At 38.9% G+C, this 25,079-nt stretch overlaps 1 protein-coding gene across 5 annotated transcripts in view; it reads right to left on the bottom strand.

Moving 5' to 3' along the window:
- The window catches only part of ATRNL1 (attractin like 1), a 578,768-nt gene extending 556,769 nt beyond the window's left edge, over nt 1–21,999 (bottom strand). For 3 of the 5 annotated variants that reach the window (XM_070752643.1, XM_070752645.1, XM_070752644.1), the window contains exon 1: nt 20,090–20,947. In XM_070752643.1, coding sequence (XP_070608744.1) covers nt 20,090–20,367 — 278 coding nt within the window. In that variant the 5' untranslated portion in view covers nt 20,368–20,947. Of the gene's footprint in view, nt 1–20,089 lie in introns of all 5 variants that reach the window. The other 2 variants (XM_070752642.1, XM_070752646.1) reach the window with 2 other exon arrangements.
- Nucleotides 22,000–25,079: the final 3,080 nt, after the last annotated feature.

Here is a 25,079-nt window from a genome sequence, read left to right on the forward strand (position 1 = left end):
CCAAGTCCACCCCAGCTATGTGAATAAAAACATGTCATGAAACATCATGTGACAGCAATGTGACATGGCAAGTTTTACACTTATGCATTATCTAAACAACAGCCAGTTTCAGGAGAGGTACAATAAGAATTACAATACAATTTTTGGTCTACTACACATTTTTTTTCTATTTTTTCTCCATATCCTTTGAAATAGTGTGTATGTGTGTATTGAGAAGTATTCAGGTTAGAGAACTTTAATCTCTCTTCTGTATGATACTGAGTGGGCTTTGTAATTACTGTATGAAGGTGCGAAGGTGGTTCTGGGGGAAGGTTTCAAAGCTGAAAGTTGGAAACATGTGTTGCCAAAGCAACTCTTGCTAAAAACATTTTTTTTAAATCATTCTGATGATTGTATATGAGTCTTCTGAATTTACAAGTTATAGCAATGAATAAACAGTATTGTTGTATTATATTTTCTTGAATGTTAACTTGTTAAAACTGTTGGTAGTAATCAGTAATTAGTCATCAGCATCCTCACAAAATGGCTTGTGTAGTAGCATGTGCGATTCTTACTCCAAATGAGCCATAAAATAATGGTCAATGTTATCCAGAGCAAAGTTTTTGATGCAAACGTGTAAAGACTGAGATCTTTGTTTATTTAAATATACTAAATCTCAAAATTAGAATACATTATAATTTACAGTCAATAAGTTTATTTTAAGAAGCTATATTTTGAGATCTGCTAGACAAAATTTATGAAAGTTCACTTGTATTGAGAAACAGTGTAGATTATTAATGATGTAGTTTTATTTTAAATCAGAGAAAACTAACACAAGACTTTTCATTGTATAATGTTAAAATGAAACTTTGAAATATCTCTGCAGTGCTCTATAAACAAAAAAGTTCAGCAAAGCAATGTTTTTATCTATGTAAACTGACCACAAACAAAAGTCAATTATGGATTAATGCAGAAAAATTAATACAGAAAAATGCTGGAAGCTGATTCACACTTATAAAGAATGCTGTATATGTAATAGTATGATAAACTCCTCGTATTGGTAGCTTGTGATTTTAAATAAACTAATAGTTATATAATTATTTATTATTGCAAAGTAAAAAGTTAAAAAAAACTATAATTGTAATCTAACTAGTAGCAATCGCAGTAGCCTTTCTGAACTGAAAAAAGTTTAAAAGATCACACTTTGTTAAGGTGAGAGACTTATAAATCCTTATAAACATTAGGAAATTTGTAAAACACCTTAGAAGGGAACTATGGCAAATACCTTCTCTGGTGTTTCTAAGAAATTACAAGAGAGTTCAGAAAGAGTTAACTTTAATTCCTCAGATGCTTTATATTTATAATTATGAATCATCCCCAAAACTCAGAAGATGGTATTTTGAGTTCCTTCATATTGTATGATATTTGTCAGAGCAATTTTCAGACTTAGTTATAAATCATTGAGAAATCTATTAACTATAAATTTGTAAAAGCTGCTTAAGGTAGCAGCCAATGAGCTTAACACAATATTTTTAAACACATTACATGCTGTGCAAGCAATACTTCAAGCAATCTATTGCAAATCAAATTCATTAGAGTAACATAAATCCTAATGTCCTGAACTAAAGGATTATCAGTAATTTTTCAAATAAAGAAACAACTGAACTGAAAAATATTTTTCCAAAGATTCTTCAGAGCAGCACATTTTTTTCACACTTCCAGACTGTATGCAAATTGAATTTTATAAACTGTCAAAAAGAAAAAAGAAGAAAAAAGACACTTTCCTATTCATCCAAGCACTTCAAATGAGTAGATAATTCTTATAGTGCCCACGTTGTGAACATGAACATCCTCAGTTCATCTCCAGCTACCTAGAAGGCAGGTTCTACCTGATGCTTCTTTCTGAATAAGCATTTTTTTTTACTTCTGCCAGCAAAGCCATGTTTTAATATCAATCTGCAGTAAAGTTTTGCAGAATAGTCTCAGGTGAGGATTGCCTGGTTCTATAGGTCACCTGAAGCAATTAATTTGCCATTGAGCACAAAATCCTTAACCAACAAGAAGCCGTTCTCTCTACTTCTCTTGTTAATGTATGAAAGGTAGGAGGAAATGTAGATTTTGGGACACTAGTTCTCCTACTATCCAAAAGACCCAATTCACAGAAGAGTGAGGTTTTCTGTTGACAGCTGTATGATTTCTGTAATCTCCCACATCTCTACTGCCAGTCATAGGTAACAGCCAATGGTGGGCAAGGGAAAGAAGCAATTGGTTTTTGACCTACAAATTATGTGGAACATCCACTTTAGCACAACACTGCCGTTCATAGAAGTGCTTTGTCTACATCACAGTCACATGTGCAATATTGCAGGCAAAGCATCATCCCAATGATGCAATTGTTTATTACACGTACACATACATAGTGTACCACAAAAGTGAACTGCTTCTCCGCATGCAACTTGGATTCAGTTGAATATTATTTTCATTCTTCTTGGTAGAGGCAAGCATGCAGTGTGTGCTCTACATCACGCTCTGCTTTGAGTGTGAAAGGTGAAAGGCAGGACCATCATTTTTCTTGCCATGGATGACAAAAACAATGGGAGGGGGAGAGAAATGAGGGAGAATGGTTCCTTTGGAACTGAATCACTAAAAGTGGGTAGAGCTTAATAAAATGAGGTTTTTTTAAAAAAATGAAAACATGTATACCTGCTTGATTTGTAGGATAGATGTCCATAGGTCACTGCTTGTCTTTCATCATCCAACTGCCGATAACCACAACTTTACATGCTATGCTCTGAAAGTGGCATTTTTACAGTTAACCCACGTCCAGAAACTTCATCGGTTGTTGATGCACATAAGAGATTGAATGATTGTGCCATCAACTTTTACAATCACACAGATATGAGTTCTTCAGAACAATCTATCCCTAACTTGGTCTTTCAAGGTTTTCCAACCTATTGCCACTGTAACTGAGGCAATCTTGTTGCTAATTGGCCTCTTCTCTTTCTTACTATTCTTCCAGGGATTTGCAGATATTGTATCTTCTAATCAATGGTTAGAACTGCCAAAACTGAGCACACCAAATAATGTGCATTGTAGCCCACTGAAGCTAAAATTAGCTCCACTAATCAATGTTCAGTATCTAATTAATGAGTGAAAAAAATTACTTTTGCGTGGTCCTTGGATATGACTAAAGATGTCTTGTGTCTCTAAAATAAAATTTAAAAATCTCATCCTTTACTTTGATTTTACCTGAAATCAGTAAGCATGTTTCACAGAGCTCAAAATTTCCAACATTCATCCTCATAATTGAAAAATTGTAAACAACTGACCAACCCTATAATGATAGCTGTTCATGCTCCTATGATTACAGAGATAGTTGCTGCAGTTCTCGTTTAAACAAGATTACCTTTTAATGGTAGCAAAAACAATAGGCAAAATAAAGTGTATAAAACTTAAACCAATATATTATTTATTGCTTTAGTCTGTCATCAACAGGATCACTTACATATTCTGCATAAGTAATTAGCTAGCTATAAAAAGATATAATCAATCTTTCCTTTAATTTTTCTTCTCACTTTTGGTATTAACTTATTAAAATTAATAACTATGAAGTTAATATGTTCATTACATAGCCTGGCAAAAAAAGCTCTTTTGTTAAAAAGAGAGGAAATAAAGTAGAGGAAGTTTCTAACAATGTCAATACTCTAGCAATATCTTCAGAGCCTCTGTGGTAGGACTAGAGAATCACATTAAAATCACACTATTAAGACTGAGCTTAGCTATTAGCAGGATTGTCACAAGCAATGTTTTTAAATGCATGTACTATTCAGAAACAAGATTTAGATTCATTTAAGAATTCGTTTATGCACACAGACTTTCCTATTTATATTATTTAATTCTTGCCGCATTTTTTATGTCTAGCAGAGTTTTACACTTTATCAAATGTGTGACTTAATGAACAGTTTGAACTGAGGACAAGGCAAATTAGTGCCATCTATTTTCATCTGAAGCAAGTTAGAACTATTGAAAAATTGTTCCAAAACACATTGCAATGTGTTGTCCATTTCCACATAATGCTATACATTAATGCTATGCGATATTTAAAGGACACACAAATGTTACTTTTAAGAAAGAAGCTGAGTCTGGATTTCCACATGATTGCTTAAACTATCAAATCATTAAGATACCAGCCTTTTACGTTTCACCCACATTTGCACACAGAAAATCCTGGAATGGGGACAATAAATCTTTTTCTAAAATAGCTGTTAATAGTATGTCTAAACTAGTGGTGCATTCTTAGTACTAAATTATTAAAATAAACTCATAATAGCATATTAACATTCTCACCTGTATGAAAAGTGCATGCACATGGGAAATCACAAAAACTTTCATTCATATTCTATTCTATTCTTTCTACAGGTGAAACTCAAAAAATTAGAATATTGTGCAAACATTCATTTATTTCAGTAATACAACTTAAAAGGTGAAACTTAATATATAGTATGAAAGATATTCTTAACATGCAAAGCAAGATAGTTCAAGCCGTGATTGGTCATAATTATGATGATTATGGGTACAGTCCACCATCTCAGACATTTTGAATATTTCATGCAATCAATAAAACAAGGATTGTACATAGAACAATATGGACCTCTGAAAAATATACGCATGCACATGTAGTCAGTACATTTGGGCCCCTTTTGTAACAATTGCTGCCTCAATGTGGCGTGGCATGGAAGCTATCAGCCTGTGACACTGCTGAGGTGTTATGGAAGACCAGGAAAGGGTGAAACCAGGAAAAGACATTTTACCATGCATGGTAATGGACATGAAAAAGATTAACATTGAGATGAAAATTCATACAAGGATACAAAAATTTTAAAGATTAACTGACAAAAAAACCTACATTTTTTAAATTGAGACACATGGATTAAATAGTCTCATGGAAGAAATTTTATATGTGGTGACTGCAGTAATATTTATTATAATTTATTATAATTTATTCTGTGAGCCGCAGCAAGTTTTCGGAGAAGGGCGGCATACAAACCTATTATTATTATTATTATTATTATTATTATTATTACTACTACTACTATTATTGTTATTGTTGTTGTTGTTGTTATTATTATTATACATGCACAGCAATGGACGAATGCTAAAATTCCCACAATGGAAGAATGAACTTTAAAAATGACAGAAACAGAGAAATGACAGAACTGATCTTTGGTCAGAGATAAAACAAGTACTTTTATGAAACATTTTAAACTTTTTATGGATTCTTAAAAGGATTTTTAGAAGTTTTAAAGAGGGAGCTTAATAAGTTTAATTATGACTAATGAAAAGAAGATTGGAAGTTGGTTTTTCTTTTTGTGATTCTTTTTTCTTTGGTTTCCTTTTTCTTTGCCTTGTTTTTATCCTATTTTTTTCCTTTTTATCTTTTACAATATTTATGTTCTTTCTTTATATTTAACTTTTATATATGTAAAAACTTTCAGTAAAATTGTATGTATATTCATTATTTTGGTAACAGGTGACTCTTTAGTAGTCTGTTAAAATGCTGCTAAATTATTATTCTATTCTTCTATAGCAAGTAACACACATTAATCATTGAAGGCTATTAGCCAAATACAAGTCAGTGTTGTTAAAGCAGACAAAGCTTTTCACTGGGAAGATACCTTTATTACAATTACATATGGTAGATCTCAGCTTGTACGCTGATTTAAATGTTTTTTATCTTCCCTACTATGACTAGTTATTGCATTTCCTTTTTAGATAAACATTTCCTTTTCCTGTCAACAGATTGTAGTTTGAGGCAGAAAAGAGTAGACCTCAAATACAACCAAAAATCATGTTATTTCACATGTCAAAGGATTTTTTTTCTTGCAGGTAGTGAACTATCAACAGCATGATATTCTTCAATGCAAGGGAAGGGAGTTTGGGTTTATTTTTCTACATGGGACACAATTAAATCAATGTTAACTAAAATTTACAGTCCTTTGTAGTTTCTAATCTTGTTGCACATACAGACATCAAACATCTATTTCTAAATATGATGTAGGCATCAGTCCACTCAAACAAATATAGTCTTCTTTGTCTGAAACAGTGAAAAATCCTACAGATTTTTATAGAAAAAGACAAAAGTAGCACATGAGAAGAAATCAGCATGGGAGTTTTTCTTCAACAAGATCTATTTTCTTTCCAGGTCACCTTCTAACATTTTTTTTCTTCTAGCAAAGCAGAAAGTGCACTAGTTCTTATTTAAAGCAATACAGAGCTGTGAATAAAGCCTGTGGGAAGAAGTTATGATCAATCAAGAAAACGTATTTTCCAAAAATAGTTCAACTTTTGTAATAATTTTGCAATGTATCTTATCCAATGTACTTTTAATAATTAACTTTCTTAAAATTGAACTGGTCAAAGCAATCTAAGACACTGGTTTTATTCACATCATATATATGTTTAATTATCATGCTTACTGTATGACTATTTTCCTGTCATCAGCTTAACAACTGATCGCTAACAAGACTTTATTTTGCCTTCTGTAACTACTTCCAATTCATTCAAAGTTAAATTCTGAATGGGCAGGTCCAAGTGAGGAGCCTGGGACAGATTTTGTGAGGTTATGCAAATTGAGTTTGATTCTAGACTCCTAAGGACATGGACAGGATTCTCCAAACTGTCAATCCAGTCTCTTTTGTATTATCTCCTGATCTTTCCTTGGTTGTTAAGACAGCCGCAAGATGATCCAGAAATAGGTCCAAGGAACAATGTCATCTTTTTTGAAAGATAGCATGATACTGTTGGTCTTGAAGGAGGCAGTGAAATAAGCTGTAGCTGGTACAAAATGCAGTGTCAAGTACAGCAATGGGTCCATGTGTCATTACTGCTACACAAGCTGCACTTGTTACCAGTTGGCCACTAGGTACAATTCAAAGTGTAAATAGAGCATATGGCTTAGTCATTTGAGATCCACCTATCTCCAATGGTCTCTCTGTACCTGGTATATTTGCACAGAGTGGGTAAACATGTTGTGCGACCAAGGAAGTTGACCATCTTTTCTGGAACAGCATTCCCCAGAGCAGTGTTTTTCAACCGGTGTGCCGCGCGGCCAGGTGTGCCGCAAGGCGGCACCCCAAAATACCCCCACGCGCACCCTTTTTCACGGCCGCGTGTTCCTCATTCCCTGCCAGCCCGCGGGGGGCGGGGAGGCACCGGCCGCAGAAGGGAAGGGAGCCGTGGCCGCCCCTGCCTCCCCACGGTGCCTACAGCCCCCTCGGCCTTTCGGTGCTGCCCCCCGCCCGCCCCCTCTCCTCCTCCGCTGTCTCCTGCCTTTCGGAGCGGCTCCTCCCGCACCCGGAACGCACGCCCTGCCCGTCTCACCTTTGCCGAGAGCACTTCCGTCCCGGGCTCTCAGCAAGGGGGTTGCAGGAGAGACGGGGCAGGCGTTCTCTCAGCGGAGGCCGGCGAAGGTGATATTCAATGTCGGGAGGCGAAGGTTTTTCTTATTTTGAATATTCCGAGCGGGCTAGCAGGGGGATAGGGAGCGCGTGCAACCGCCCGCGCACCCCCTACATTGAATATCACCTTCGCCAGCCTCCGCTGAGAAGAACGGAGAGAGAACGAGAGTGAGTGAGAGCAACAGACAGCAAGATAGAGAGAAAGTGAGAAAGAGAGAGAGAGAAAGGGGAGAGAGAAAGAGATAGCAAGAGAGAGGGAACAAGAGAGAGAAAGAGTGTGAGAAAGAAAACAAGAGAAAGAGAGGGAGAGAGAAAGCAAGAGAGAGAGAGAGAAAGTGAGAAAAAGAGAAAGAGGGGGAGAGAGAAAGAGAGAGAGAGAAAGCAAGAGAGAGAAGGAACAAGAGAGAAAGAAAATAAGAGAGAATGAGAGAGCAACAGAGAGAGAGAAAGAAAATGAGAGTGAGAGAGAGAGCAACAGAGAGAGAAAGAACAAGAGAGAGAAAGCATGAGAGAGAGAAAGAACAAGAGAGAGAGAAAATAAGAGAGAATGAGAGAGAGAGAGAGAAGGAAAGCAAGAGAGAAAAAGAGATAGCAAGAGAGAGAGAAAGCAAGAGAGACAGATAGGGAGAGGAAAGGAGAGAGAGAAATTAGAACAAAAAGGGGAAAAAAGGAGAAATGAGAAAATGATTGAGGCAGAGAATGAGAGGAGAGAGAAACAAAAGAGAGAGAGAGGGGTGATTCTTGAAGCATATGGTAAAAAGCACCCAAATAATAAGAAATGCCCCCCAGCCCACACCTGTTTTTGAAAAGAAAAAAAGAGAAAAAAACCCCAGCCCTCAACTGGTTTTGGAAATGGTTCCAGTGTGTATACACACACACACATAAGGGGGGGAGAGAGACAGGGATGGAAAAAGAGGAGAAGTGAGAGGGAAAGGAATGAGGGAAAAAGGGAGGAAGAGAGAGAAATGACAAACATGAGAGAGAAAAGGGGGAAAGACAGGAGAAGTACCCAGAAATGAGATATAAATTTGAGGAGGGATGATTGATGATTGACTGTATTTATAAGGGGATGTTACATGGGATTGTATATATGAGGGGGTTATGTATGTATGTATGTATGTATGTATGTATGTATGTATGTATGTATGTATTTATTTATTTATTTATTTATTTGATTTGTATCATTTTGGTTGGTGGTGTGCCCCAGGATTTTGTAAATGTAAAAAATGTGCCGCGGCTCAAAAAAGGTTGAAAATCACTGCCCTAGAGATACAAGTGACACTGAATTTACTGAGTTTCTTTAAAACTAGCTTTGTTTTACTGCCCTGGAGCTAATTTATTTATTGTTGTATTTGTACATTTTTATTTTAGTTATTTTAATCTGGGCTGCTTGTTTATGTATGCTTATGTTCATTTAATTATTTTTAATGTTCCTGAATTTTGTTAACTAACTAAAGCCTGATAAAATGGGTGACTATTTAAAAATGAAGTTAAAGGATAAATTATACATGATTAGAATGTAATTTTTAAAGAACTAACTACAATTTGCCACATCTTAGCCTCAAAAATAATACATATTTTATGGTTTGTAGGAGTTTGGCCAACAAGCAATGTTTTAATATTTACATATATTAATGCAATTATTTGCACCATGCAAATAATTGCATTCTATCAGTTTCTGAAAGAAAAGCTTACGAGTTATAAATGTTCAGCATAGATATTTTAAGAAATATTTAAAGATTTAAAACAGGAAAATTTACATTATGTTGGAATATTGTGTCAACTATAGTTATATAACAAGCCAAATTTTAAAGGTTTTAACCTGTGTTTGGTCCATATAAAGCCACTCATGTTAAGCCCAGAAACTCATGTTATACAGTAGTCCCTCGCTATATCGCGCTTCACCTACTGCGGCTTCACTTCATCGCGGGTTTTCAAGAAATATTAATGAGAAAAATCATTCGCGGATCTTCGCTGGTTCGCGGGTTTCTGAGGAAGTCGATCGGCAGATTTAAACAGCCCGCGGAACTCGATCGGCAGGTTTTTCTAAAATTGTAAATACTGTATTTAAATACTGTATCTAATATAAATACTGTGTGGGAAGGGTTTATAAACACTTAAAACAATGAAAACTTACCAAACAATTACAATATAAATACTTAAATAAGTACTATCAGTCGATAAATTCCCCATCGCGGATTTCACCTATCGCAGCCGGGTCTGGAACGTAACACCAGCGATAGGTGAGGGCTTACTGTAATTCCCAATTATGAAACCTTCACAGGTTTTAAATCCACCATATGGTATACATTTAAAGAAACATGCAAAAAGAAAGGATGCATATCTGTTCCAAATAGTGAAATGACTGACATGCAAAACACGTCAAATTGTATATTTCAATTCATATAAGTTTAAGTTTACTTGTCTATCTCATTCTGGACATTCTCTATGAAAAATATATTCATAAAATGCTGAGTCATAAACACCATACAATTAATGCAAGTGTTCCACTTTAAGTTAAAGTATATAATTCATTTTAAGTGAAAAAGTATCTTTGTTTTTCTGATTTAACAAAATTACAGAACTTCAAAGAACACAAGTGACATTATGGAATTTGAATCTGAGCCATATCTGAGGGCATGCAAGGTATTGCCCAATGTCAGCTCCAGTGTACATGCACGCATTGGCCAGCTGATTTTCGGCCTTGTGGAAGGCCGTTTTCACCCTCCCCAGGCTTCAGATGCCCAATGGGAAAACCGGAAGTCCATTTTTCCAAACTTCCAGTTTGCCCTTTGGGCTGTTAATCAGATTCCGGAGGCTTCAGAGAAGCCTGAGGGTGAAAACAGCCCAATGGGTTCATGCATGAGCATGGATGCACACATGTGCAGTGTGGCACATGTGGGAGTGGTTGTGTGATGGCACACATGCGCGTTAGCATGCATACTCCCATTTTTGGCACACTAGAACAAAAAAGTTCACCATCACTGACATAAGTATATACAGTAGAACCCCGACTTACGAGACTAATTGGTTCCGGAAGGAGGCTCGTAAGTCAGAACGCTCGTATGACGAAACATTGTTTCCCATAGGAAACAATGTAAAGTCAATTAATCCGTGCAACAACAAAAAAAAACCGCTGCCGCCGAACGCGGAAGTTAGCGTTCAGAGACAGCTGCAAAGCGGTGCGCGTGTTTTAAAACGTCAGAGCCGGCCTGGGGGGCTCGGGGGGAAGCCCCCGAGCCCCCCAGGCCGGCTCTGACGTTTTAAAACACGCGCGCTGCTTCGCAGCTCTCTGCTGAATCCGGAACGCTAACTTCCGCGTTCGGATTCAGCAGACAGCTGCGAAGCGGCGCGCGTGTTTTAAAACGTCAGAGCCGGCCTGGGGGGCTCGGGGGCTTCCCCCCGAGCCCCCCAGGCCGGCTCTGACGTTTTAAAACACGCGCGCCACTTCGCAGCTGTCTTCTGAAGCCGGAACGCTAACTTCCGCGTTTGGTTTCAGAAGACAGCTGCAAAGCGGTGCGCGTGTTTTAAAACGTCAGAGCCGGCCTGGGGGACTCGGGGGGAAGCCCCCGAGCCCCCCAGGCCGGCTCTGACGTTTTAAAACACGCGCGCTGCTTCGCAGCTCTCTGCTGAATCCGGAACGCTAACTTCCGCGTTCAGATTCAGCAGAGAGCTGCGAAGCAGCGCGCGTGTTTTAAAACGTCAGAGCCGGCCTGGGGGGCTCGGGGGGAAGCCCCCGAGCCCCCCAGGCCGGCTCTGACATTTTAAAACACGGAAGTTAGCGTTCCGGATTCAGCAGAGAGCTGCAAAGCGGCGCGCTTGTTTTAAAAGGTTGCAGCCGGCCTGGGGGGCTTGCCAGCACCCCCCCAGCCCCCCAGGCCGGCTGCAACCTTTTAAAACATGCGGGATACGAGCGCCAAGGAGCTGTCTCCTGAAGCCGAAAGCGGAAGTTAGTGTTCGGCTTCAGGAGACAGCTCCTTGGCGCTCGTATCCCGAATGTGAGCTCGGGAGGCGAACAAAAATGTCGCTCCCCTCCCAGCTCTTATCTCGAGTAGCTCGTAAGTACAGCTGCTCGTATGTCGAGGTTCCACTGTATTCTATATACAATTCATTTTAGGACTTTTAAATTGCTGCTCTTTGTTTCCTATAACTTCCCCAAAAAATCACAATTCAAGCTAAGTATACCAGACACATACAATAAATGAAGCTTAAAGTGAGAAAAAAAAGTAGGTCACTCTATGCTTCCTCGGAATTAGGTCAAATTTTTAACAAGTGATTCACAAGAGATAAAGATTTTATTATTTTTGTGGACTTTATCATTTTCTCTTTTTATTGTACAATAAAACCATAAGATTGAATAAATCTAATAGGCTATTTTTAATTTTGAATGGCAGTTAAATAAAATTGTATTTCAAGATAAAAATTACTGGGCAATTTAGCACATATTATTTTCATAATGATATTCTTAAGTATTTATTGATCTTATTAAGCTCTTCAAATACTATAGTTATTTTGGCTGCCAACCATAGATTTTTAGAAGGATGTTTCCACACTTTCCTCAAAAGAGAAATTACTGATCAGGCAAATATTCTGTAGCCCAATAATTCTGCCTGCTCAACATGCATTTTCAACTCACATCCATGCAGTTATTGTTCGTTTATGTGGTTCAATGTTATTTACATTGGATAAATATATGTAGAATTGTAATTGCTGATTTCTATCATAATATTATACATTTCTTACTCCTCTTGCATTTTTTTTCATTTTAAATACCGTTTATGTATTGAGTTTTGGGAATTTTGGGGCGGGGGTTTGTCAGGATTGTTATAAACTAAACTAAAAATACTCTAATATCTGAAATGCTGTTGTCACTTTCAAATATAAACTAAGTTCAATGCATTTTGCATAATTCCATTTTATAAAATGTAAATTACAGTGTAGTTAACTTGTGCGTTAAAAGTTGTCTCCAAATAGTTCTTTTATCTGTAATTACTATCCTTTGTTTACGCTGAGACAATCCAGAACCATTTATACTGTATCATTAAACTCCAATGTTTTTTATTCTGTTCAGAGGCTATGATGAAGTTATTTTTGTTCCTAATTTTTTTTTCCTTTTGGTAATTTGCAACAAGGATAAATTATTGAAAATTACAGCAATGTAATGATAATTTGCACAATAGAGTACAGCACATATAAAAAGCAATGTAAAGGAAAGGCAAAATGTAATGGAAAAAATGGTCTCTGGGACTGGCTCTAATGGTGGAATGAAAGCGAAGACGACAATCAACGGCAAAGTGGGTGGACAGTTACAGTGGGATGAGTACACTGTTGAGAAACTTTTAAAAAAAAAACCAAGTTAGGCATAAATCATCCTGAAGATCGATCCATGTGGTTACAAGAAGTCAAAAATGATTTGATGATACATAATCAAAAAATCCAAAAGGAACTTATTCAAGATTTTCTGAGAAAAATGAAGTCTTAGCAAATAAGAGTGCAGAACCTGGAATAAATTTTATGAGTTAAGTTTAAATATATATATTTCTATGAGTAAGGCTGTGTAAATCTGATTTGATCAACCCTTTTTTTTTTGTCAATGCTAATTATTAATTCAGCTCCCCCCCGGAGATTCGCACTGTCCCCACCCTCCTTGCCTTCCATAAAAGTTTTAGGACCCATTTATGCCGCCAGGCCATTAGATCTTAGCCCCCTAATCAATGAATGTTTAGTACATTTGGTTGAGTGAATGGTGATGAATGTTTTTTGTTGTTTTTTTTAATTATATTAGTGTTTTTAAGTCTTTTTAGCCATAATAATTGGATTTTTACATGTATTGTTATGTTGTTCTGATACGTTGTGAGCCGCCCCGAATCCTCGGAAAGGGGCAGCATACAAATCCAATAAGTAAGTAAGTAAGTAAGTAAGTAAGTAAGTAAGTAAGTAAGTAAATAAATAAATAAATAAATAAATAAATAAGATGCACTTCTATTGATTATATGTTTTGATTTAAAATATCAAAATTAATCACCTCAATTCATTTATTAACAGAGATCAAATTTACAGATCAAATTGGAGACAATCAGAGTAAGAATAAATGTGAACTTTAGCAAAGAAGTTACAGTATATAAATACCTGTAGTACATTCCTGCACAGGGATGGACTTCATTTTAACACTGCTTAGTCTTAACCTAATTATAATAAATCATGAGTGGCTACATTTTTGCCAATAGTCTAACAATGTTTTGCTGATTCAATTTCCAAATTGGATATTAAAGAGGTCCAAAAGAATATCTCTGACACGAGGACATTAAAATGGCAAATACAGTTAGTTCTTGATATGAAATTATGTGCACACTTGTAAAAAGTTCAAATGAATAAGCCAACAAAACAGGATCTCTGAATTGGAGTATACAATTCAATGGTCCCAGTATGACTGCTATGAAAAGATAAACTCGATCAAAGAAAATTGACTCCATCAGCCACTGGGATACTCTCCAGGTTGAGCATGTATTCGCCACTTGACAATATAACCCACTGTGCAACTGCTATGAACAAAGTAAATCTCTTGCTAGGAATCGTTAGGGAAGCAATAAAAAATAAAACTGCCAAAGGCACAGCTCAACCACAAACTACATTGTGCTTCTAGAAAAGGTGCTGAATAATATTAGGACTGGAGTTCTATAGGGACATTAATGGAACTTTGCACCTTAACAACAACAAAAAAGGAATACGATATAAACACACATCATGCAGACTGTGGATAAGGAAATGATTTTAGAGTTGGAGACTGTTAATATGGACAGTTCAGAAAAAAAAGAACATTTTTTGCTAAACTTTTTTTTTTGAAAAAGATTTGTATTGAAAATTTTATCCACAAAATATAATTGTGTCCATCAGCTTAAAGGACACTAAAAACAGAATTGCAAATTCATAGAGAATAAATTTAATTGTGATTACTAGACATAACTGACATTTAGCAATGTTTTCCCGAAAATAAAACCAGGTCTTATTTTGGGAAAGTATCTTATATCCCCCCCCCCCCCATGTACAAGGAGGCCACTTGTTTGGGGCGGGAAGGAGGCTGTGTACATAAGTGCTGCTGCCATGACGCAAGAGATGGAGTGGAACTGCCCCATGCACCTCACATTGGTTTACCTCAAGGACTCTATAGCCAAGCACCCATGCCCCGATACCTGCATCGCCTTGAGGCTACAGCATCCACACACTACTTTGCCTCCTACTCCATTGCAGCCACAAGCAAGAAAAAGTGGGCTGGCAGCCACATGGGCTCCTGCTTATATCAGCTCTTGGGGCATGGATTGCCTGGCTTGGAGCCCTCATGTAAGCCAGTGTTGGGTGCATGCGGCAGCTCCACCAACATCCCACCTCGTGGCTGTGGCACTGTAAATAACCAGATAGAATAGGCAGGCGGGCGGTTGCACAGGCTTTTAAATTGGTCTTCTTTACAAGAAAACAGAGTATTATTTTTATATCAAAGGCTTTTCAATACTATTTGGGGAGATGCAATTGCAGTTACAAGAATCTTATGAATCTAATAGCAATAATAATAATGAGAAGCATCAATATCCTGAATGCAGGTTTACATCTCTATCCCCAGTGATCCAAGTGATGGTCTGGCTACTCTTTCTCAATTCCTGGAGGTTGAAGGGGGACAATAGGCTTCAGCTGAACTCTGGTAAGATGGAATGGCTATGTGTGCAAGAAATCTCAGGAGCCAGTCGTTTAGCATCTTTAATTTTAGATGGGTTGCACTATGCCAGACAGACCCAGTGTGCAACCCGGGGATTCTCTTAGACTTGCAACTTCTGCTCAAAGACCAGGTGGCAGTCACGGCTAGGAAAGCCTTTGTACAATTTTGTTATGATTTACATATATGCCCTTACCTGAGTTGTCACTCTTGCCATAATCATCTCTCAGCTGGATATCTACGAGGATTACCCAGAAAGTAATGCACCACATTTTTTTTCTCAGCCTGTAGTTATTGGTATGAATGTGAAATTTTAGATATACATTATTTGAATTGTCAGGAGTGCGTGTGTAAATTTTGCGTTTCCTCAAAGAGATAGCATAGCTGCAGCACTGTTTTGAAATGGCGTCTGTAAGTGATGTATGTAACAAGCAGTGTGTCGTCATTGAATTTCTCAATGCAGAGAAAGAAACTGTTGGGAACATTCACAAACGTTTGTGTACAGTTTATGGAGAATCTGCAGTTGACAGAAGTAGTTAGTCGCTGGGCACAGAGGGTGAGGCCATTAGAAGACGGTTAGGCAGAGATCCAAGGCTTCGTGACCAGAACAAGGAATGACAGGGAATATACACCCTTGTGTCTCGCAGAAGGAAGGCCATAGAACAGGAAGGAGATTCGTGGAAAAATAGGAAGTGTAGAAGAAACATCATTATTTCTTATGTGTAAGTTTCACTGTGTTCAATAAATAATAGTTGAAGAAAAAAAATGTGGTGCACTACTTTCTGGGTGACCCTTGTAGTATAATTAGCTTAGATCATTGTGAAGTGAGTGATTGGCATGAGCAAATACTGCTGGTTTTAATACACCAATATTGATCATCAATCTGGGCAATTGGGTATGTTAATTCACATGTCAGGTTTTTTTTTTTACTCGAACAAGAATAGCTTAGCAGACTTATCAGCAATGATTGATCAATCTTGATAAGCCTATGTCAATGATAATTGACTGATACCATGAAAATGTGTTCTTTCCTCTATAGGGAATTTGTTAATAAATAAAATTATTCTTTGAAAGAGAGAGAGGTGAATGTCAAGTGTTAAAAAAATCAATTTGGGTTCAAAGTACTAAGAGTTTCTACATTTTTTTAAACAAATATCATTATTTATTAACATGCTACATTTTTAACCATTCCCTTTTACCTTGAAATGTCAAATGTAACTACAGTATATCAAAACTTAATGAAACTTTGGCTTGGAGTGAGGAAAAGGAAAAAGCTAAATTTTGAAATAGATTAATATTAAAAAATAAATATAAATATTCAGGTTCTAGTAAATATTATGAAGGTTTGTGACTCTTTCCAATTAACTTGGACTTAGAAAACACATCCCTTTTCTGTCAGTTGAAAATGCTTATTTTATTTTATTTTATTAATTTTTTATGTCACTTATCTGCCCTGTAAGGTGATTTTTTGATGTGCAGAAGGTATAGAAATCTAATCAAGCAATCAATCAATCAATCAGAATAGAGCTGGAAGGGACCTGCTCAAACAAGAGACCCTATACCTGTGATGGTGAACCTATGGCACATGTGCCACAAGTGTCACATGGAGCCCTCTCTACAAAGTTTCAATTGGGGAGGTGGATCTTTCACCTGAAAACTTCATATTAAATCCTTTACTCTCTTTCTGCAGGCGACTTGGGATCAAAACCAAGGCTGGAGATCCCAAGCGCTTGCTTAGTTAGGTGTTCAAACTATCAGTCTGCCCCAGGCAGAGGCATTTTTTGCCTCTTAAAAATGATCTTATTGGAAAGTTCGTCTTGGAGAACTCCCGCGTCTCTCGAATCTGACCTACCGCACTTACAAGAGAAGCGAACCCCCTTACAGTTCTCCCACGGATCCGAGTTACCACCAACTTATGCGTCCCACTTACAATAAGCTGCTGCCTCTTCACGCCTCTCTCTCCCTCCATCCTGCACTCTCTGTTCCATTAGGAATCGTGTTCCGTGTTTTGGCAGCTGGGACAATCCTAGCGTGGCATCTCCTTTTTCCTCCTCCCAAACTTTTGCCCCTTTTCCTCCGAGTTAGAGACGCTCTCAACGCAGTTCACTGGGCTGCTTCGGAAATCAGGTTCTGACCGAGGTAGCAAGGGCACAAGGGTTGCTGGAAAGCTCGGCAACATGTTTACGAAATGGCAGGTTCAGGAGGACTAATGTGCTGCGTCTATATCGGGCCTTGATGCGAGAAAGCCTGGATTTCAAGGCTATAGGTAAGAAGAATGGGGCACTTTGGAAATGGAGCCCAGCCTGTCTTCTGCCCCCATGAAAATCATACTCCACCCCAGCCACTCCAGTTAAATTCCATCCCAATTTCTGCGGAAAAAAATGTCAACACATGTATAATAAAACAGAAAGTCTGATTAAAAATTTGAAGAATATGTGCTTTAAAGAAATCTATTTAGTCTTCTAAGTTTTCCTAGTATTACCTGAGGAGGCTTTTCTTGGGAAATTTAGTGATCTTATACAAGTAAACTGACTACTTCCATAGCAGAAATCTGAGATTTACCTTATACAACAAAAGTGGATTCTGAAAAATCAAGGAATATCTGCTATTAATGTTTTATTAATAATATAAAATCACAGAAGATTAAACAATCACATATATGCCAACTTGTAATTTCTTATTCACGTCACATTTCTGTAATCTTAGAAAGCAAAATTCATTTTTATTGTTAAAACAGATAAAAAGATCTGTGCTGCTTGTTATCAAAATCCCAGTGGAAGTGTGAGGACCCCACTAATCCTGATGCTGGTAGGCAGAGGCAGAATTCTTTTTTTTTTTAAGAATTAAGGTGCATCTTATATTCCAGTGTGTCTTATACTCCGAAAAATAAAGACTGTAACTTAATTCAGAGTAGGCTTCTCAAGATGTTGCAATGATTTCAAGTTGCGCTTGAAAGTGTCTTTATTTTCAGATCAAAACTCATTTTTAAGTGGCAAATAAGTATTATGTATGACAACTTAAATATAGACTAAATCCTCTCTGTATCCATTTACCAATCAACCATAATATTTGTTAACATGAATATTTAACTTGTGACTTCATTATTATCAGGAAGAAAAATAACCAACCATGTTTTACTAAATCACTGTGAGATGCTATGAAGTTAAGAAATTTAGGATTGATAAGAAAACTACTCTAAAACCAAACATTTGATTTTTTTCAATAAACCATTCATCTCAATAGGTTGGTTTCCTTTTGTTGTTGCACAGTGTTTCTAAATCTATTGTGCAAGTGGTTATATGCTCTCATTTTAATACATAAGTAAGGATCAATTATTTTTTCTTTTGCCAATACCCTAAAATTTCTTATTTGAAACATTTTTGCTATTTTGCAAGTGGAGAATTAAACATTGAACATGGTCAGATTATCCTAATGCTTTTATAGGATGAAATCTTGATTGTTATCTACAAGTAAACTTGATTTAATATTCACACTAACAGTTTCAATATTTTATGTGGCAAATATAAGAAATAATCAAGAAAATACTATCAAGAGCTTTAGATACACATATTATGGCAGGAAGTTCTCCAAGTACCAGAAGTTTTTTTTTTTTTTTAAATCTAACATTCATATATAAGGTGTAATCTTTTTCAGGGATACACATATTATGGCCGGAAGTTCTCCAAGTACCAGAATTTTTTTTTAAAAATCTAACATTCATATATAAGGTAATCTTTTTTCAGGGATTACATTAGATTCAACAGTTGGATATTCTGAGTGCTACTGAAGATTTATCTTAAAAACATATGTATTTGTTTTAATTGCCATATATTATATTAAAGCTAAAATTCTGGTTTTCCTCAAGAAAAAAATCAGGAAAACAGGTTTTCATTATTTGTTAAATGTGCCATTATCTATCAGAGAGTGTCACACTTTCTATTAAGTTTTAGCTTCTGTTAAGTGTCCAATAATAAATAAACCTCCTTTTACAAATCACTAAACAAGAAGGCATGGCATAACAAATTAACTTGTATAATGTTAAACCCCAGACCACAAGGATTGAAGACAATTTACATTCCCAAGCTTTATTTGGTAACTTTACTCCTAGGCTAATCTTCAACTTGATGTTTCTAAATATTTTGAACTGTCTTTGTCAAGAAGAAATCATTTACTACAAATGGACAAGACAGTCATAGGATCTCAATATTTGATGTCAATCCTCCTTTGCTAAACATTTGGCTTACCTGTTCAGTTTTATGAAAGAGATTTATCAGATGGCTGATTACACCAACCAATATTTAGAAAATCGTGACATCATAAACAAAACCATTGTCTTTATGGAACATTTCTCACTTAATATCACCTTTGTCTGAGTGTTATTTAATTTTTAAATATAATTTTATTATACGGTTTAAAACAAGGAAGGTTAATTAATCTTAGTATTAATACAGAAGAAGAGTAAAATAGAGTTACAGGGAAAAATAAAAAGAAACAAAATAGAAAATTAAACAGTAAAAGGAAAAAAGTAGAAAAAACAAAGAAAAGTGGCTTCCAATCTTTTCAGCAATTCAAAAAGTACAATACTAGATTTACCTGTAAAGTTACATCATGACTATTTCTATAACCTATCCTATTATATGTCATCAAAATAAATATATCACAGGTTCCTTTTTTTCCAGTTGTTTGCAAAAGTCCATAATGGTTTTCCAGTCAGCAATAAACCTAAATTATCTAAAATGTTATTCAATATTTTAAAAAACACTGTTCTAAACAGATATCCTCATTAACTTCTTTGGTTAACTTAGAATAATAGTTGACCCTATAAGATTACAGGAACAACCACCAATATATTCCTAAAATCTGCAGTGTAATCTGGACAGCCCTGGGATATTTTCTGTTTTGTTATCAGCTAGCTCTAGAAAGGAAAGATAGCACAGAAGCCACTTACTTGAACCTGCCTTGGCAATGCTGGCACTGATCCCCCACCCAGCCTTGATCACAGATGCAGCTGGAATTGACACATCGACCAGAAAAGCACGAGGTCCTTTCACAAGTCTTCGACTGGGAAACTTGGGCATAGAGCACCAGGTAGAGGATCCCGTACAAGAGCAGCCAATTCGTTACATCCATGAAGCAGTAGGAGGTGGAATAAAAAGGTCTCCAGGTTCCCAGGATTACAGGAGGGCCTTCTATTCTGCGCAGGACTTTCCCCAACAGATCCAGCATCTTTGCCCACAAAGCAACATCCGCAACCGGCCTGCCCGACGAACCACGACAGGGGAGCAAGGAAGGCTGAATTAATCCAGTTCCTCGGGCAGGTTTACGCAGGAGAGAAGCCGCCCTACGCGCATCACTCAAAAGAAGGGCGCTTTTTAAAAACAGGCTGAAGAAACGGGGCGCTGATAAGGGAAGGGGGCTGGCGGCTCCCCAAAGGTAGTTAATAACAGGAAACCCAGAAGCTTCCTTTCTCCTTCACGCTTCTTCCACAGCAACCTCCGCCGGCTTCTTCAGGTACAAGGCAGGCGACCCCCTTCCCGCCTCCTCTTCCTCGTCGTCCTTGGGGCTCATTGCCCCCCGCTTTCCATGAGCAGAGGCTTCTCTCCGGCCCTGGCCGCGCTTCTTTTCTCACCACATGGCCCCGCTTCCCGTGGCGGGCTCTGCAAAAAAAAAAAAAAAGCCCCTCCACCGTCCTCGCCTCCTGCAATCCCGACTCTTTGCAGCAGCAGCAACGGGAGAGCAGCGGAGGGGAGATGCTCTGGGCTCCTACAAGGCGAGGAGGGCGCCTTTCCTCAGCGTCCTCCTCCCAGCATCCCAGAGGCCGGGAGGAAAGCCGGAACCTCTGGTGTTTTTGTGTTGTTTTTTATCCCGCCTTGCAAGCGGGGTGGGGGGTGGGGACTGTGTGAGAAGGAAGGGCGAGAGTTAAAAGCCTCCGTCTGTCCCAGCTGACACTTTGAAAGCAGCCATTTTTAAAAGGCTAATTGTAAGCTGCTTTCGGAGGCTGGCTGGCTGGGGCCGAATCCCTCCTCTTCCTCCTACTCCTCCTTTCTATCCACCCCTCCCTCCTCCTCCTCTTCTCTCGCTCCGCCGGTCTGATTACATCCGTCCCTTTTGGACTACCAGACAGGCCCCGCCTCAGCCGGGGAGAAGACTGGAATAGCTCTTTGCTGGAGCAACTGCTCCGGATAGGAGAGGAAAGCCACTAAGGGTCCCTTTCCATTCCTGAGCCCCCAGCCGAAAGTGAAGGGAGCGAGCTGCCTTTGCGCCGCCCCCGGGAAAGTTCGTGCCCGGTTTCTGGCGGCCTCAAAATCGAAAGGAAACTCTCTTTCTTTCTTTCTCTCTCTCTCTCTCTCTCCCGCCTTTGGAATTGCAACGCTCTAGTCTCTCCGCCGCCTTTGCAGGGGAGCCTCTAGAAAGAAACTACTACACAAAGAAGAGCTGAGCATGTGCGGCAACCGAGGAGTTGCCCCCCCCCCCCCAGCCTTTTAAAGGCGAAGCGCCCGTCTCCGTTGCATCCCTTGGAGCGTGGCCCGCCGGGAGGGGAGCGCGCGGGTGGAGGAGAGGAAAGGGGAAGCGCGAGATCCGCCGGGGAGGGAGCGCGCGGGCGCAGCGGGGCCGAGGTTTGCTCTCTTTTCCGCAGGAGGCGACGCGAGTTTCTGAAGTTCGCGTGCAAATGCAAACCGAGCCAAACAAACAACCAAGCAAACAAAGCCGAAAAATGGAAGCCATTTCCAGACGCGCTTTGTTAAACGCCGTGTCTCGTTGCGGCAAAATTTCCAACAGAAGGGAAAGCGACCTTGTTCCGACGGCTTGGGGGGCGGGGGGTATTTCCTAAAACTACCACTTCTCTCCCCCCCCCCCTCTAGTCATGCCCTCTCTTGCACTTTATATAGGTAGACTCGACTTTACGACCACAGCTGAGCCCAACATTTCTGTTGCCGAAAGAGACGTTAAAGGGATGTTGCCACGTTTTGTGACCTTTCTCACCTCAGTTGTTAAATGAATCACTACCGTTCCTAAATTAGTTAGGACAGGGGTAAGCAAAGTTGGCTCTTCTATAACATGTGGACTTCAGCTCCCAGAATTTCTGAGCTAGCATGATTAGCTCAGGAATTCTGGGAGTTGAAGTCCATAAGTCATAAAGAGCCAACTGCCTACCCCTAAGTTAAGTGAATCTGGCTTCCCCATTGACTTTGCTTGTCGGATGGTTGCAAAAGATGAATACAGTGTTCCCTCGATTTTCGCGGGTTCGAACTTCGCGGATAGCCTATACCACGGTTTTTCAAAAAATATTAATTAAAAAATACTTCACGGTTTTTTTCCTATACCACGGTTTTTTCCCTCTGATGACGTCATACATCATCACCAAACTAATAATTTTTGCAAATAAATAACAAAAAAAAATTATTGCTAATAAATAATTATGTTTATAAATATCAGGATCACTATTCAATGGCGAGTACCAGTAATAATGGTGAGTAAATGGTTGTTAAGGGAATGGGAAATGGCAATTTAGGAGTTTAAAGTGTTAAGGGATGGCTTGTGATATTGTCCATATCCAAAAATGGTGTACAGTGTTCCCTCGATTTTCGCGGGTTCGAACTTCGCGGAACGTCTATACCACGGTTTTTCAAAAATATTAATTAAAAAATACTTTTTTCCCCGTATACCATGGTTTTTCCCGCCCGATGACGTCGTATGTCGTATGTCATTGCCAAACTTTCATCTGCCTTTAAAAAACATTTTTTTAAATAAACTTTAATAAATAAACATGGTGAGTAATAATCTAAATGGTTGCTAAGGGAATGGGAAATTGTAATTTAGGGTTTTAAAGTGTTAAGGGAAGGCTTGTGATACTGTTCATAGCCAAAAATAGTGTATTTACTTCCGCATCTCTACTTTGCGGAAATTCGACTTTTGCGGGCGGTCTCGGAACGCATCCCCCGCGAAAATCGAGGGAACACTGTATTTACTTCCGCATCTCTACTTTGCGAAAATTCAACTTTCGCCGGCGGTCTCGGAACGCATCCCCCGCGGAAATTGAGGGAACACTGTACATGATCCTGGACATTGCAATTGTTATAAATTCGAGTCAGTTACCAAACATTCAAATCTTGATTACATGACCAGGGGGGTGTTGCAGTAGTCGTAAATAAGAAAAAAGGTCATAACTCACTTTTCAATGCCATTGAAACTTCAAATGGTCAATAGAACTATTGTAAATTGAGGTAGTGCAGATAATCCTTGACTTATAACTACAGTGATCCCTCGATTTGCGCGTTCTCGATTAGCGCGAAACGCTGCAACGCGGTTTTTCAAAAAATATTAATTAAAAAATAAGTCCGCGGGTTTTTTGCTATACCACGGTTTTTCCCACCCGATGACGTCATACGTCATCACCAAGAGTCACTTCTCTGTCTCTTTCTCTTTCTTTCCTGTCACTATGCTTCAATCATTTTCTCATTTCTCTTTTTTCTCCCCTTTTTTCTATCATTTCTCTCTCTCTTTCTTCCTCTCTCACACTCTCTTCCTCCCTTCTCTCTCCCCCCCTCCACTTGCCCACGAGAAGAAAAAAAGCAACCTCTGCCGGGCAGCTCCCCTTGTGCCCCCGCTTTGTGCCTGCCTCTTTTGGGGATTTTTTTTTCTTTTCTTTTTTGCGCTGGCGGCGGGAGCTGTTGGGGAGGGCTCTGCCGGGAAGGCCTCTCAGCTGCAGAGCCGAATGGGGGCGGAGGCAACAGCGGAGCCCGGCGCTGGGGCCATGCGAGGCTGTTCATCCAGGGGGGCGTGGACTGGCAAGTCGCCCTCCTTTCTCTCTCTTTCTCAAGATCACTTGCCTATTGCAGCGAAGGAGGCGAAGCAAGGCTCCAAGCGGCAAGCGGCAAGCGGCAAGCGATCTTGGGGATTCCCCTTTGCCTGGGCGGCGGGAAGACCAAGGGAAGGTTCCTTCAGCCGCCCAACACCTGATCCGCTCCGCAGCGCGGCAGCAGCGAGGAGCCGAAGATGGGGTTTCCCCTTTGCCTTTACCCCATCTTCGGCTCCTCGCTGCTTCCGCGCTGCGGAGCAGATCAGCTGTTGGGCGGCTGAAGGAACTTTCCCTTGGTCTTCCCCGCCGCCCACACGCAAACTCCACCATCTGCGCATGTGCGGCCATGAAAAAAATGGCGCACATGCGCAGATGGTGGTTTTACTTCCGCATCCAGTATAACGCGGAAATCGGTTAGCGCGGGAGGTCTTGGAACGTAACCCCCGCGCTAACCGAGAGATCACTGTATTCCTTTAATGATTGTTGTAAATGTACAACAGTACTGAAAAGATTGACTAGCGTTCAGTCTTGTAACATATCTGTGATCATGTGACCAAAATTCTGCTGTTGGGCAACCAACCTGTATTTAGGAGGGTTCTGACATCTTAAGATCACCTTTTACCACTTTCTGACAAGCAAGGTCAATGGGAAAGCCAGATTGCCTCTACTACCATGTTAACAACTAGTGATTCACTTCACTGGCAAGAAAGGTTGTAAAATGGAGCAAAACTCAATAACTGTCTTGCTTAGTAATTGAAATGTTGAGATCATTTGTGGTTAAAGGCCAAGAATTACCTGAGTAAGTATTTGCAACAAATGGAGCTTAGTGTTCCATTTTACCACCTGCATTTTGGTTTTTTCACACTTCAGTAGTATTCAGCTTCATACTATTTCTAATTAAGCGGAACAAAAAATCATCCACCTTAAAGTCAAGTTATATTAATTTTGCTTCTAATCTATTGTACCAGAATATATGTTTTCTACATATAGAAACATAGAAGTCTGACGGCAGAAAAAGACCTCATGGTCCATCTAGTCCTTATAGTATAGTCCTTATACTATTTCCTGTATTTTATCCTAGGATGGATATATGTTTATCCCAGGCATGTTTAAATTCAGTTACTGTGGATTTACCAAC

The sequence above is a fragment of the Erythrolamprus reginae genome, chromosome 5 (genome assembly GCF_031021105.1).
Source record: "Erythrolamprus reginae isolate rEryReg1 chromosome 5, rEryReg1.hap1, whole genome shotgun sequence".
Classification (NCBI taxonomy): Eukaryota; Metazoa; Chordata; class Lepidosauria; order Squamata; family Dipsadidae; genus Erythrolamprus; species Erythrolamprus reginae.